At 41.9% G+C, this 15,175-nt stretch overlaps 1 protein-coding gene across 1 annotated transcript in view; it reads right to left on the reverse strand.

The window, feature by feature from the left end:
* Window positions 1–5,741: 5,741 nt before the first annotated feature.
* Window positions 5,742–15,175, reverse strand: part of SMIM29 (small integral membrane protein 29) — a 48,980-nt gene continuing 39,546 nt past the window's right edge. The window contains exon 7 of the mRNA XM_068269391.1: window positions 5,742–9,628. Within this exon, the coding sequence (XP_068125492.1) occupies window positions 9,560–9,628 (69 nt within the window). The 3' untranslated portion in view covers window positions 5,742–9,559. The remainder of the gene's footprint in view (window positions 9,629–15,175) is intronic.

The following is a 15,175-nucleotide window of genomic DNA, read 5'->3' on the forward strand; positions in this document are numbered from 1 at the left end:
TTGAGAATAGAGTCCATTGGGTCCAATGAGTCCACTAAGAGGCAAAAACAGCGCAAAATTTTACTGCTAAATTTCCGCCAGCGGTAAACTCTGCATTTTTTCCACATTCACTAATTTTCCGCATGTTTTCTGCATGCGGGGAAAAAGATGCGTAAACAGCCATTAAACGTGCGGAAAACATGCGGTAAAAAGGTCGCATGAAAAAGTGTTAAAAAAAAAAAAAGTCAAAGTCCAGCAAGCACAGCCCTTAAAGAGACACTGTAACATCAAAAAGATCCCGTGGGGGGTACTCACCTCGGGTGGGGGAAACCTCGGGATCCTAATGAGGCTTCCCACGCCGTCCTCTGTCCCACGGGGGTCTCGCTGCAGCCCTCCGAACAGCCGGCGACAGACCCGACTGTCAATTCAATATTTATTTTTGCAGGCTCCAGCGGGGGAGCTGTGGCTGCTTTCGGCTCCGAACTAGACGGAAATACTTGCCGGAGACTTGCGCCTGCGCAGTAGAGCAGACCAGACGGCGATCGGGTATTTCTGCCTACTTCGGAGCCGACAGCCACCAGAGCGCCTGCGCAGGAGTCGGGAAGGTAAATATTTACATCGCCGCTGTACAGAGGGAAGCATCGAGACCCCCGAGGGACGGAGGACGGCGTGGGAAGCCTCATTCGGATCCTGAGGCTTCCCACCACCCGAGGTGAGTACCCCCCAGGGGACATTTTGATGTTACAGATTCTGTTTAAGCCTTCAGACTTCATTAAAGTCAATGGGATGCGGAATAGATCACCTACTACTTGTAGGTGATAAAAAATAAAAGAAATAAATCGGTAAATAACGACTAAATGATGCGCCTGAACAGTTTTGAGAATTGATTTTTTTATTGCGGAAAATACCGACTTTTGCGGAAATTTTCCTGCATGAATCCCGCACTTTTACCGCATGTGGAAAAAACGTGCGGAACATTTTGAGAATGTGAACTTGGCGGTGTTTTGGTCGCAAACTTCCCGCATGTACTTTACCGCATAGAGCCCATGAGAATAGAGCCCATTATTGGCTATTTATTATCTCATAGGCATTCTAGTTCTTCTGTAGTTTTTGTGATGGGTGATTACACACATCTCAGACTTTGTTGTTTTTTTTTTTTTAAGTTGTTTATTGATTTTATTTTTTTGAGATTGTATTACATGTGTTTTTTTATATTTATATTTCAGTTACTCCTGTTTGTACTTTTGCCTGAGGAAGCGTGAAACCCGTGAAACTCGTTGCATATTGTTTTTTGGAGTACTAATTACATTTATTTCACTATACACAGTGGTTGTTAATTGCTGGGTAGAAGAGTCCACCCTTGCCACCCACATTTTAATTGGTTTTAGAATTGGTACTATTTTTATTCTGCTGGCACCTCTGTACTCTTTCATAAGCGTAAGGCAACTCCTACTGATTTAAAAGGAGATATGGCATCCTCCATATCCCTCTTAGTACAGCTTCACTAATTTTTGACAGGAAGCTCGTCCCCAAATTGTTAAATCAAATTGTAATGGCACGCTGTATTTGCTGCATGTAAGCCCACTGCCCATACATGTAGCTACCAGTAGTGACTGGAGGCGCCTAATCAAAGTATAAAAAAAAGACTTAAAGGAAGGTAAACAAAAAACGTACCTTGCATGATGACAAACGGTCAAAGTTTAGACAATTTTACTTGTAAGGACAAAAGGTTTTATGGTGTGGTATAAATAGCACTGTCTTGGTTAGAGCTAATTTTTTTCTTTTTTTTACACTTCCCAATAAAACTGTCTAAATTTTGAACGTCTCATCATTGAGGGCAAGCTTATAGTTGGCCTCCTTTTAAAGTGGACCTGAACTCTCGCACAGGACGGAAGGAAAACATAAATGCACCCTGTATGTATTTAGAGTTTAGCCTGTCTAATCTCCCCCCATCACAAGATGTCATTTGGTCTCTCACCTGTGTCCGCTGACTGCCATGGGCAGAGCAGCAAATTTGTAAACACAGGATGTTAACAATATGTCCACTTCCATGAAAGCAGGAAGTACACACTGCAGATTTATATCAGCTGTGCCAAATAATTTTTTTAAAGGTTATTATGCTGTTGTATCTTTTAGAGCAGAGGATGTTCTGAGTTCAGGTCTGCTTTAAAGGGAACCTACCCTGAGAGGGATATGAATGTTTCCTTTTAAACAATACCAGTTGCCTGGCAGTCCTGCTGATCTCTTTGGCTGCAGTAGTAATTGAATCACACACCTGAAACAAGCATGCAGCTAATCCAGTCTGATTTCAGTCAGAGCACCTCATCTGCATGCTTGTTCAGGGGCTGTGGGTAAAAGTATTAGAGGCACAGGATCAACAGGAGTAGGCAACTGGTATTATTTTAAAAGGAAAAAATCCACATCCTTCTCAGTTTAGGTTCCCTTTAAGCAGTTTTTTTAATACTTTTATTGGGGGCCAGAGTTTTGTTTTAAAATACCACAAACATTTTTGGGAGAAGCAACCACACCTGTACCTTAAAGGCCGAGTGGGGACGGTCCTTTACCACATGCGATTTATTTTGGCTGCAGGTTGGGCAACCAGAAGAGTGAGTAACCATTTGGTTGATTGCTTACACTAACTTAAAGAGGAACTCCAGTGAAAATAATGTAATAAAAAAAGTGCTTCATTTTTACCATAATTATGTATAAATGATTTAGGCAGTGTTTGCTCATTGTAAAATCTTTCCTCTCCCAGATTCACATTCTGACATGTATTACATGGTGACATTTTTACTGTGGGCAGGTTATGTAAGCTGCTCCTAGCTGTTTTGGCTGTTACAGACAGCTCTAAACAGCCATTTCCTGTCTGTGAACATTGTTACATTGTGGCAGTTTGCCCAGAGTACCGTATGGTACCAGAGCCTCTTGTGGGAGGGGTTTCAGCACAAAATCAGTCATACAGCGCCCCCTGATGGTCTGTTTGTGAAAATCATTATATTTCTCATGTAAAAGGGGGTATTAGCTACTGATTGGGATAAAGTTAAATTCTTGGTCGGAGTTTCTCTTTAATACACATACTACAACAGATTTCACTCACATGCACCAATGTATATAAAGCCTCTCACCAGATAATGTGTGTGACCAATGCAGACTAGCAATGGTGCTTTCTCAAATCCTCACAGTTCTATGGCAGCATGTCCAGACCTTTAGGCTAGTTTCACAGTGGGACGTTGCGTTTTAGGGGACGTTATGGTCGCATAACGTGCCCCTAACACAACGCCTGGTGGTGTTGGAGCAGGACGCTACCAAGAGCCGCGTTACAAGCAGCTCTTGGTGCGCCTGCTCTGTCGGAGGCACTGCGGAGACCACGTGAGAGGAGCTCTCCGCATCACGTGGTCTGCCAGCCAATCCGCAGCCGCTCCAGGATGTAAACACTGCAAGTGCAGTGAATAATAAGTAGCCATGTGCCTGGCTACGTAGCGGCCTCTCCCCACCTCCTCTCCGCCCATAAAATGAAAAAAAAAAACCCTACTGAGCATGTGCAAACAGTCTAACGCGGCTTGGCCACGTGTAAAGTACTGCATGCAGTACGTTATGTAGACGTGCTGCGTTACAATGTAACGCAACGTGGGCACTGTGAACAGCCCATTGATTTTTCATTGCTGTGCGTTGGGGTGCGTTACAGGCTGCTCTAACGTGCACCTGTAACGTCCCACTGTGAAACCAGCCTTAAAGTGAACCTCCAGACTAAAAATCTACTCAGCAGCACTGAAAAGGCTTGGTGTTTCTTTAACAGTTTCACAGCATCAGAACTTTGTTTTTCTTATCCAAAACTCATTTTTAGCTGCACAGAAGAAAACTGCCCGGGCATTTTTCCCGATGCTGTGCAAAGCATGATGGGATTGCTGATATTGTTCTCGTTCTGCTGTTTTTGGTGCAATTTTTTTTTTGAGATTTGAAGCCTAGCATGTGCAGCTGGGAGGGGTGATCAGGACACACGACAGTTGGAACTGTGTCTCATGCTCCCGGTCACCTCCTTTTAACCAAAAAGATGGCTGTCCCCATGAAATCACAAACATTTGCCTGTTCTTTTAAAACCTGTTCTTTTAAAACCGGGTTGGTAAGAGATTATATTACCTATCTATTTTAATTAATATAGCTAATGTAACTTAATGACAGTATGTTTGTTTAGGCTGAAGTTCCCCTTAAAGCCCCATCTACACGATACGATTCTTTGTACGATTCTATTAACGATCCGATTCAATCCAACATGTCCGATCGGGATTCGATTCAATTCTCAATGGTTTTGCAATGGCGAATTGAATCGAATCCCGATCGGACATGTCGGATTTAATCGGATCGTAAATAGAATCATAATCGAATCGTACAAAGAATCGTATCGTGTAGATTGGGCTTTAAAAACTCTTCTCCTCCGCTGCCATAGAATTGTGAGGATTTGAGAAAGTGCTGTTGCTGGTCTGCATTGGTCAGCCACATTATCTGGTCAGCGGCTTTCTATACATTGGTGCCTGTGACTACACACTGGGTGAACAGTTTTTTGCTGGGAGCACTGATGGTGTGGAGGTTCACCCTGAATGCATTAAATGGTATTACACTTAGTGCTGCTTTCCATCCCATGATTGGAGAAAGCGTATCCTGGATCGCTGTATAGTGAATTCTGCTGGCTGGGCCAAAAGTGTGTTTTACTGATCAATCAAGGTCGGCTAAGAGTTCTGGTGAGCGCATTTTTTTTTTTTATTAGTCGTTTCATCTGAAGGAATATTCTGAAGATTGACATATGGGACGGTTTCATAAATTAGAAGGGACTTGTTCCTTGATCTGACTGTTGAGTGCCATACTATTTAATTAATTTATTATGCTATTTAAAGGGATATACACACCTAGTAGTAGTTAACCACGCAGACTTTTACTGTATCTTCACATATACAGTATTTGTGTGTGGACTATATGCTGGTTGAGGTAGGAGCGCACAACTCAGAAAATTGTGTTTGTTTGTTTTTAAAATAAACTGATCTAATTTCAAGCTGCATACACTTGCATAATCCATCAATCTATTTGGCTTTTCAGTGTTCAGGACACCCACAGGACACAGCACTAGCCTGCAATCTAGGGCTGAATCTGTACAGCCTTAGCCCTGCAATGTCACTGGAGGGACTGGATCCTGATCCCCGCTGGGAATCATGCGTTGTACGCGTGTACGATGCTTAATTGCATAAAAATTAACATTCCCATCAATTCAAAATTATAAGCATCTAATTGACTATCTTTACTACAGAAGTAGATGTGGGGAACCAATACATGCTGCACTTCAGACCCTGTGTCATATTTTGAGGGCATATTCACAGTGGGACGTTGCGTTGTAATGCGACGTTAAAGTCACAACGCAACATTACAACGCAGAAAAAATTAATGCTGCGTTACTGTGGCATACAGTAGATAGTGAAGCATACAGGCAATGAAAAGTACGCTTCCCTGTAGCTGTTAACGTCTGCGTTTGCAGCAATGCAAATGCGTTTGCAGCAATGCGTTATAACGCAACATTTACAACGAGACATTAACGTCGCACTGTGAATGTCTCATATGCTTAACATTACAGTGCATTAATAATGACTTTATAACACAGGTCAATAATGTCCCACTGTAAATGCACCCCAAAGTTGTATTAAACAGATTTGTGTTTTTGTAAAACAAAATAAAAAAAGAAAACATTTCTCAAATAAGTTCTGATACAGTAACACAAATTTGAACAATAAAGTTTATTTCAACTGTGTACATATTGACAGAGCCCAACATTCAACACCATTCATACAGTTTATAAAATAACTTAAATTCCTTACAAAATATAACCTCACATAGCACCTCACAGCAGGGAAAACATCACATTGAAATATCATAATATGCATACAGTATGGACAACTATTACTCCAGAGAGAGGAATGCACCTGTCATAGGCCAAGTGTCAAATACACCTTTGAAGGAATTTAATGGATAGTTGGCAGTGGGAAATGATAGCTCTCTTTACATGCCTGCTGTAAAATCTCCACTCCTTACTGCCTGGAACTTGTTCTCACCAAACATAAACTGAATAGGTGCAAAGGGTAAAAAAAAAATGCTATAGACCAAATCCTATGTAAACACTGTCTTTGTTAATTTTACTTGTACTGCCTCAAAAAGCTGCAAAAGTATGCTAGCTATGATTCAGTGTATGTGAATGAACATCAGTATCTTTCCCCAAACATGTAAAGGGCCCTTTTCCACAGGCAGCTGAACTGTGCCCTCAGTGAGCACTTGCCAGGCAGCAGCAAGCAGTTGTGAGTTGGACAGTCTTCACTGCCTATCAACCGCTTGTGGAAAGTGCCCCAAGAGGCACTCTGAAATATAACTTTAGGCTACGTTCACAGCGGGGCATTGTGGTGCGATGTTAGAGGCAATTTAACACGCAGTAACGCACTGCAATTGTAAGTCTATGCTACGATCAGTGTGCATCTGATGCGATCCAATGGACTACAGTACCCAACACTGAGCATGCAGTACATTAACAGTATAATCCACAGTACATACTCGCCAGATAGTTTCCTCTTCCTGTGTGAGCAAGTAGTACAGCACAAATTGTGAACAGCTAATTCAGTGTCTGGAAACCTCAAGGGCACTCTCCATCTGACATTCTCAGTCAGAATCACTATGGGTTTGCTGTATTTTATGTGCACAAAAAGTTACAAATGTTTGGCATGAATTTTAAGGATTTGTAGAGCTGAAGTGATTGCTTGCTTCTCAAAAAAGGTGCCTGTGGCTCTGGGGTGACAAAACATTAGATTTAGCACACATTTACAAAATAAGAGTAAAAGATTGATTACACAGATGGTATTTATGAATATTTAAACTATTTATTTATCTGCATTGAGTTTAACTTTATAGCTCAAACAAGCCTAATATTGAACAAGGCAAAGTCTAATAGCAATCAGGTGAATATAAAAACTGTGTACCTAAAAAAGGTAGTGGACAGGAAAACAATTTTATCATCCAAATGTGTTTCCCACTGCACTACTGTTCACTTCCTCCACCCTCTGTATTTGCAGTGAATCAATCAAGTGTGACCATGTTGTGACCCAACATAGGGAGAACAATAGGTACAAGAATACATTCCCAGTGCAAGGAAAATTGAAGTACAACTGGTTCAAAAGTGGAGCAGACACAAAGAACAAGGATTTTGATTGGTTTCTGTGTATGACATGTTTTACTCCTGTTTTCCTTGTTTGGATTTTTCTCGCACTAGTTTTGCTAAATCTGCCCCTATCTATGTAAGGCCCAGTGCACACCAAAAACCTCTAGCAGATCTGCAAAACGCAAGGAGGATTTTAAAGCAGCTTTTCAGAGCGATTCTAGGCATGTTTAGACAGATTTTTCTAAACATGCCTAGCGGTTTTGTGTAGCAGATTTCATATATTGTTACAGTGAAGCTGTTACTGAACAGCTTCTATAACAACCCGCTTGGAAAACCGCTCTGATCTAGCATTTTTCAGAGCGGTTTTCCACTTTCCTATACTTTAACATTGAAGCAGAAACGCCTCAAATCTAAAAATGCTGCAGCCCCCGAGTTTGCGTTTGTGGATAAAACGAACCACTCTGGTGTGCACCAGCCCTAAGAAGGAAGGACTTTGTGGTTAACATACAATAGTCAGTAATTGTAAGACCTCAACTCTGGTAGAAGAAAATTTAACAGTGTGGTAAGAGCTTGGAGCAGAACTAAAGACAAATTTTCCCCCCACCAGCACCAGTGTATTAGCCACACCATTCTTAAAGAAAAGTCATTGAAAGGATTAATAATTTTAGTTTCCTTTTCTCCTACAGCCCTTTGTTACTGATCTGTGCAGTGCTGAGCTGCCAATTGTTTTGTCTCTGCAGGAGAAAATATTTGAGAAGGCTTCTATCTGCAAACTATAAATAGTCTGAAAATTAGCTGACTCTGAAAACAGAAATGTTGTGCTTACAGAATAAAAGGCGGAGGAAACTGGAGGGACTGAATTGCATTTTGGTCCAAAAGACAAGTAGGATAACTATATAGTAAGAAGTGACAAGATTTTGAAACTGTATGTTATGCCAATCAGTAGCGCCTTTTTAAGCCTGTCTGGATAGATGTAGCTGTAGGTAAGCACAGTTACACAATAGATTTTTTTGAATTTGAAATGTCCAGTTCCAAAGTGAATACAGTACTCATAATTACATTAATCACTATGATTGCTTATAGAGTTTGCCTGGCCTTGGTTACACACTGACATTGTATTTGTGGAGGAATCCATTTACTTGATGGATAGAGCAGACCGCATAGGTGAGAAAGAACTTTTTATACCTCGACATATGAACCTTGGTCTTTCTTTACCTCCACAGTGGCAGCATGGGTTGGTACAATTTTTTGAAATGTGTCAAAACTAATACATAGAATTAAAGTTAATATTCTGTCCTGCAAAAAATCAAAAAGCATTTGCATGGCTGTGGTGCTGCCACATACTTGCTGCTTTCTTACCTCTGATTTTGTACACACCTATGCAGCCTGCTTGGATCTTCCTAGCCAAGACTACCGTAATGTAGGACATAACAGTGACAGGAAGATGCAAATAAAAAGTCAGACACACAGTCAAAACAATGAATCGAAAACACAAACGTAAAGAAAAAAAAAAAATCTGCAGCAACCCTTTTATCAGTATAATTTGGCTCTAAAGAAAGGCTCATTTTAGGAGAGTCAAATAAAACTCCACCTAGAAGTCCGTAAAAGTAATTATGTTGATGAGGATTGGACAACCTTCTAGCTTGCCTATCAAACTGATATAACAACACTTTCAATACTAATGAAACCTGTCATAAGGTTAAGGCCCTTTCACACAGAGTTCATTGCGATAATATGGCAACGTAGCCAAAAAAAAAACCACATCATGCGGTAATGTTGCAGTGCGACTATACACTGGGGCATGCATTACAATGAAAGCATGCCTCACTGCCACTGTAAATGCACATGTTACACAGTTACTGTGTCAAACTGCAGCACTGCGCTACACTTGATGTTGAAGCCCTATAGGAATACCATTGCATCGTCTTGCAATTCGATGATATTTGCTCATTGCAACACAACACAATAGACTTTGTGAAAGAATATCATATTCCAATTTATACCATTCCTTCAGGCTAAGTGTATGTGTCAGACCATCCCTACCAAGCTCTTTTTTGAGAGGTAGTGTCACCAAGTGTAATAGGGGGTTTTCTGGAGAAAGCAATGCTACAGTGTAAACGCCTTATCACCATCCACCACAATCTAAATTATTACTTTTAGGTGGAGCTATAGTATATTATAGACTATAGAGAGCCAGTGCAAATCAGCATCACATATGAATATAAATTGGTGTATATCCCTAGATATACTCAGTTACACATAGTCATATGCAATATATACAATTCCTAATATATGTACATATGCGAGCACAGTGCTATTTTATACATCATCCGTTCTCTATTAAAACGCTTGTAAAAGGATGAGGGGTGAGGATGCAGACTTCTCCAGAGGAAACTGTCAAGCTGTTATGTCTCTTAATGATGCCCTTTTATACTGGTGATAGCCACTTGTCCAGCCGTGCACAACCTGCAATGGAAAGGCAGAAAAAACAATTACAGACATATTCCTACTCCTAAAACCAAGATTCTAAGGGCTTGTTTCCACTTGTGCTGGCAAGTGTTTCCGTGATGCACGCTGGCACTTGTGATGATACAAATTTGAATGCGCAATGCAAAAAAATACTGCTGACGAGCCTGTTACACCCCCCCCCCCCCCCCCCCACATGTGAATTCACAAGCAAACTACGGATTTCAATAAACTGTGATTCACCCTCTGAAATCACATGTGGAGAATGACCCCTAGTGGAAACAAGCCTGAAATGTACACTACGTACGATTATTTTTGGTTTCATTTGACATACGCTTTTCATTACGAAGAGAAATTTCACTTTTGTTGAGAAAGATCAATGCTTCGTGAATGGCAGTTTTTCAGCTCGATTACTTTTGTTTTGCGTGCTATAAAACGATCATTCCACAACGTCTTATGCTAAGAACACATGATGCAATTTGCCATCCGATCGACGGGTAATCTGATGGGAAGTTGTATAGTGTGTACATATCCAAACTGCTCCTAATCAATAAAGGGATCGATTTTCCGATGATAACTTTGCAAAATCGATCCCTTTATCGATGAGAAACAGATTTGGCAGGTCAGAAATAATCATGCGATTCCTATTGGCCGGACTGGAAGTTGCATTGTCTGTTCCCAGCGTAACAGAAACTGGCTGATAGGAGTGTCAGGGTGTGCTGACAGATTGCCCAGGTGTAAAAAAATAAACAAAAGATCTATATTTGACATTTGTGTTTTTTCCAAGAGCCCATTACTAAACTTCATCCTCAAGTTTTGTTACAGCTGTATTTGCAATACAAACATATTCAAGGCAATGCTAGCCACTTAAATTGCATACTCTTCTGTGTGCCATAAAAACATGTATAAAGTAACCTCTGGACTCTGCAAAACAAAACCTGGAATATTTCTCATCTTTCTAGTCTAGCTTGTGAAAACAAAAGCTGGAACTAGTGTATGGCTGTTCCTGCTAGAATCACTCTGCCACCGCCATGACCCTGCAGCCAGCAGCTAACTAGTAGAAAGTGACACCACTGACTATCTTGTATTCTGCTGAGTACTCCTAATATTACCTAGCCTAGATGTTAAGAGGAACATTTTGTCTCATACAATATAATAGAATTCTTGTACAGTATAATAGAATTGTTTGCAGTGTGATAGTAATTGGCAGAAAAGCTTGCTTCAGAAATGGTAATCCAAAAAGAAAAATGGAGCAGCACTCAAATGATCCAGGCGTAGCACGGTGGCATTGTGGATAGCGCTCTCGCCTTGCAACGCTGGGTCCCCGGTTCACATCCCAGCCAGGTCAACATCTGCAAGGAGTTTGTATATTCTCCCCGTGTCTGCGTGGGTTTCCTCCGGGTACTCCAGTTTTCTTCGAATCCCAAAAACATACAGATAAGTTAATTGGCTTCCCCCTAAATTGGCCCTAGACTACGATACATACACTACACAATACGACTATGGTAGGGATTAGATTGTGTTATTTTATTTATGAATAACCAAAAAAGAAAAACATCAGCATACACAAATAATAAAAGTATGCACATCAAAGGGATATCGCACAAGGACACTTTCCTTAGAAATATCGACCAATATATATAGATAGATAGATACATAACCTGATACAGGCCAAAACCATCAAGGAGGTACACATGCATATTCAATCATACTAAACAGGACTTAAAAAAAGAAAAAAAAAAACAAAAAAACAAAAACAAAACCACAACACCTACATTACAACAGTCATACAAACTAAAACCACCAACATAAAACTACATTCAAATTACCCATACAATCAACCGTGGAGTTTTTACGTTCAAAGACTAGAAATACTGAAAATTGAACTAAAGACAAAACAATGAGACAAGACAAAACTCAATAAGAAAGCTACAGGACAGTGCCGGGAAAAAAAATAAAGAAAATAAAACCCCAACCAAATACATATATGAGGAAAAACAAAGGGATAACGCCTCTGTGTTTGCGGCCCTTCTTCAAAAAAGTAGATCAGTTCTGAAGAGAACTGCCACACCACTGTCAGGCTTTCCCGCAAGAGACCAGAAACTCAAACCGGCCCTCCAGTCCCTCTCAGCCAACCAGAGGTCAGCTACAGAGGCGAGTCTGGTCTCCTGCAGGAAGAAAATATCAGCATCAAAGCTGGCCAGAATTGAAAAAGCCAATTTTCGAGCTCTGGGATTTTTAATGCTGGCAACGTTGGGAGCGTTGCCAACATAAGTGGTGGGGGAGCAGCCATTAGGATAATTGAAGATTCCCTTTGCATTTCCTAGACAAGAAACAAAAAAGAAAAATAAAACACAACATTTACAAAACTAAAAGGACATATACACAGACAGTACCCTCCTTGATCAGGTGGTGACCCACCGACTTCCATAGCCTCTTCCTCCGAAGAAAGGTTATCACCTTGGTCGGAGGGTAAGGCCTCAAACCTATTAGACAACTTAATGTCAGTTCTTTTACGAGTGGCTTCAGCTCTTGCTAAATCCCTTAATTCGGCAACTGTTTTGCCCTTCTTTTTTTTTTTTTCCCTTTTTTCAGTCTGTCCTCTAGGTACTCCGGATCATCCCGGGCACGAGAATCCTCTGCCCCTAGAGTCACAGGAAACCCCAGAAGACGGCCGAAAGTCTTCTTTAGTAGGAAAGGGGAAAATAGGTTGGGGACTGGGCTTGGGGGTAAGTTGGGAAGAGGAGAGGGATCTTGGGAGGGAGTGGGAACGAGTATGAGGGTGGGATAGGGAAAGGTTTGTCACTTCTTCAGAAGAGGTAGAAGGCACAGGCTGCCTAGAGCTCCTGCCCCTAGAACCCCCAGAGGTTTGGGCTGCTGCCCAGTGGAAGGAGAGCTCATGGCACCCCCTGCCGCATCCCTGACGTGATATCCCCTCGCGGGTCCAGCCTTCGCCGTGTTAGCTTGAATATCAGAGGAAGTAGACACAAAAGGGCTAGGTAAGACTGACTTAGGAGGGGACACATGGGAAGTTGACAGACCAGAGACACTAGGAACAGCTTGGGCAGACTCACAATCTTCCTCTACCATTGAGGCCAGCATGGCTTTTTAAACTTCGAGGGCATCTGCCACCAGGAGTTCGGACACTGTATATGGGTGACCCATCTCAAAACAAAAATTACATTTGATAGTCTTACATTCTTTGGCAGAGTGTCCAAACTCCTGGCACAAGCTGCACCTCGGGTTGAGGCAGCTACTGGCGAAATGGCCCCTCCTACCACAGCGATTACAAGTCCTGGGCTGACCCGGGTAAAACACAGTGATTCGATCTCTCCCTATCAAAGAGGATCGGGGAATATGGGCGACCACCCCATCTTTAACACGTAATTTGATGGTCACCTCATTCTCCCCCCACCATATTCCCAGGTCACCCAGGACTCGCCGTGGAGGGGCCATAACATCAGAGAAGTGCTGGACCCACGCCAAAACATCACGTACAGGGATGCTTTCATTCATGGTCACAACATGGGCTTTCTTAATTAAAGACTGTTTAGACAGTGGGATTACTGTAAATCCATGCCATTTGTTGTTTACTGTATCTTTAAGTATCTCCTCCATGAAGGAGTCTAGCCCATGTTGTGACATGAAACATACGTCATAATAAGCGGGAGGATCCCCTGGAGCTAGAATAGCAAAAAGGTCAACTGGTTTGAAACCCATACCTAGGAGAAGGGTTACAAAAGTCTTTATTTGGAACCACCCCTTCACTGTCCCATTTAAGACGGACTACATTCTTTCTTCCTGGTGTACCAGCCTCCAATTGCGTCTCCAGGGGAGCCAGAACTCTCCTTCCACTGGGCATACTCTTAGCAGCTACAGCATAAGATAATGGTTTTGTTTTCTGAGCCTGATCATCAGGAGTAGCAATAGCTGTCGGATTTGCAGAGGGCCCCAGAGGAGGAAAATCTCCCCCCCTGATGACACTCTCCAAACTCGGCACCCACAACGCATCAGACTCCACAGGTTCCTGTATACTGATTGTTACTTTATCCCTTTCTATCTCTTGTAACACTTTAAGGCGTTCAGGAATATAGTTATTGCATGCATCTTTGATCATTGTAGGGACATGTTTGCCTAACCCAATTATTGAGTCTGCGAACACCTGTTTCCCAGATTGGTCATGCCAGAGAATCCGGTCACCTGTAATGATAAATCTCCTCCCACCTGCCCTGAAATCAGCTTGTAAGCCACAATCCGGATCCCCTGCACCCACTATATGGATTTTCTCCAAATCTCCCCCACATTCTAACATATAAATTAAAACTTCGTCTGAATGACCATCCAAAATAATAAGCCTCTTTTTCTCAAGTCTGTATATCATGTCATACGAACAAAACTCTGTAATCACTTCCACTAGAATCACTTCAGAAGGTTCAACACAGTCTCCTTCCGATTCCGAAACATTTTCATCATCTGCTGTCTCTCTACGATAAGCCCACTTTTTTTCCCTACGCTTTCTAAAGGGGTTTTTTAAACATTTTATGCAATGTCATAATCCTATCTGAAAAACCTTTTTTATATCGATCTGTGTTCGATATTTCTTGGTCATTCCCATCATTAAGATTACATATGGAATGCTCTTCTACACTCTCAGCATCAGACAATACATTATCATGCTTAGTGGATTTGTTATGACCTTTATGTTTCTTCTTTTCAGACTCCTTTTTAGCCGGAGAAGAAGGAACATTTTTTGCTTTTTTATTTTCAACATTATCAGAGGCGATTTCCTCTGACACATTCTTTTTCCTTTCGCTATCATATCAAGAGAAACATCAGTATCAACATCATTATTAAGCAAAGAAGATGCAGCAATAGCTGTTTTGTCAATAACTATATCCATGGTCACATCCTCTTCACATAAACCTCCCTCAACTTTCACGAGAGATACTTCCCCAGATATAGTAACACTATTACCCTTCATCTGCATATCAGTCAGCTTAGTTTCAAACAGTTCTTTCTCACCATTCTTCTGTTCAGAGTCCTCCCCTGAGAGTGTGTATGTCCCTGCAAGAGACCTCCTCTCCTGCATATCAGTGTCAGTACCTGCAAGGCTGCTCTGTGTCTCAACTGCAGCCACTTCCAGTTCACGAAAGAGTACTTCCGGTTCACAGACCCGCACTTCCGGTTTCTCAGAAACGCCCTTCTCCTGGCGTTCTGTCTGCTCTCCAGCACCATCTTGTACAGGCAGCTCTACTGACACTGCTTCTACACTCCCCACATTGGCAAAAGTGTCCAGAGTAGTGTTGTCCGGATCATGAACGATTCGGATCTTTGATCCAAAATCTATTTTGTGAGTCGAATCATCCGAATCATCAAAATGAGTGATTCGGATCGCAAAAGAGGCGGGGCCAGGAGCGAAACGCCCCCTCAGCGGGCAGCGGGGTCCTGGAAGCAGAGCTGAGATGGATCGCTCTGTTGGATGGGAGCCAGCCTTGCAGGGAGACAGGTAGATGAGAGAGAGGGGACATGGGTGCCACTGCCAGATAT

Source organism: Hyperolius riggenbachi, chromosome 2, assembly GCF_040937935.1.
Source record: "Hyperolius riggenbachi isolate aHypRig1 chromosome 2, aHypRig1.pri, whole genome shotgun sequence".
Taxonomy (NCBI): domain Eukaryota; kingdom Metazoa; phylum Chordata; class Amphibia; order Anura; family Hyperoliidae; genus Hyperolius; species Hyperolius riggenbachi.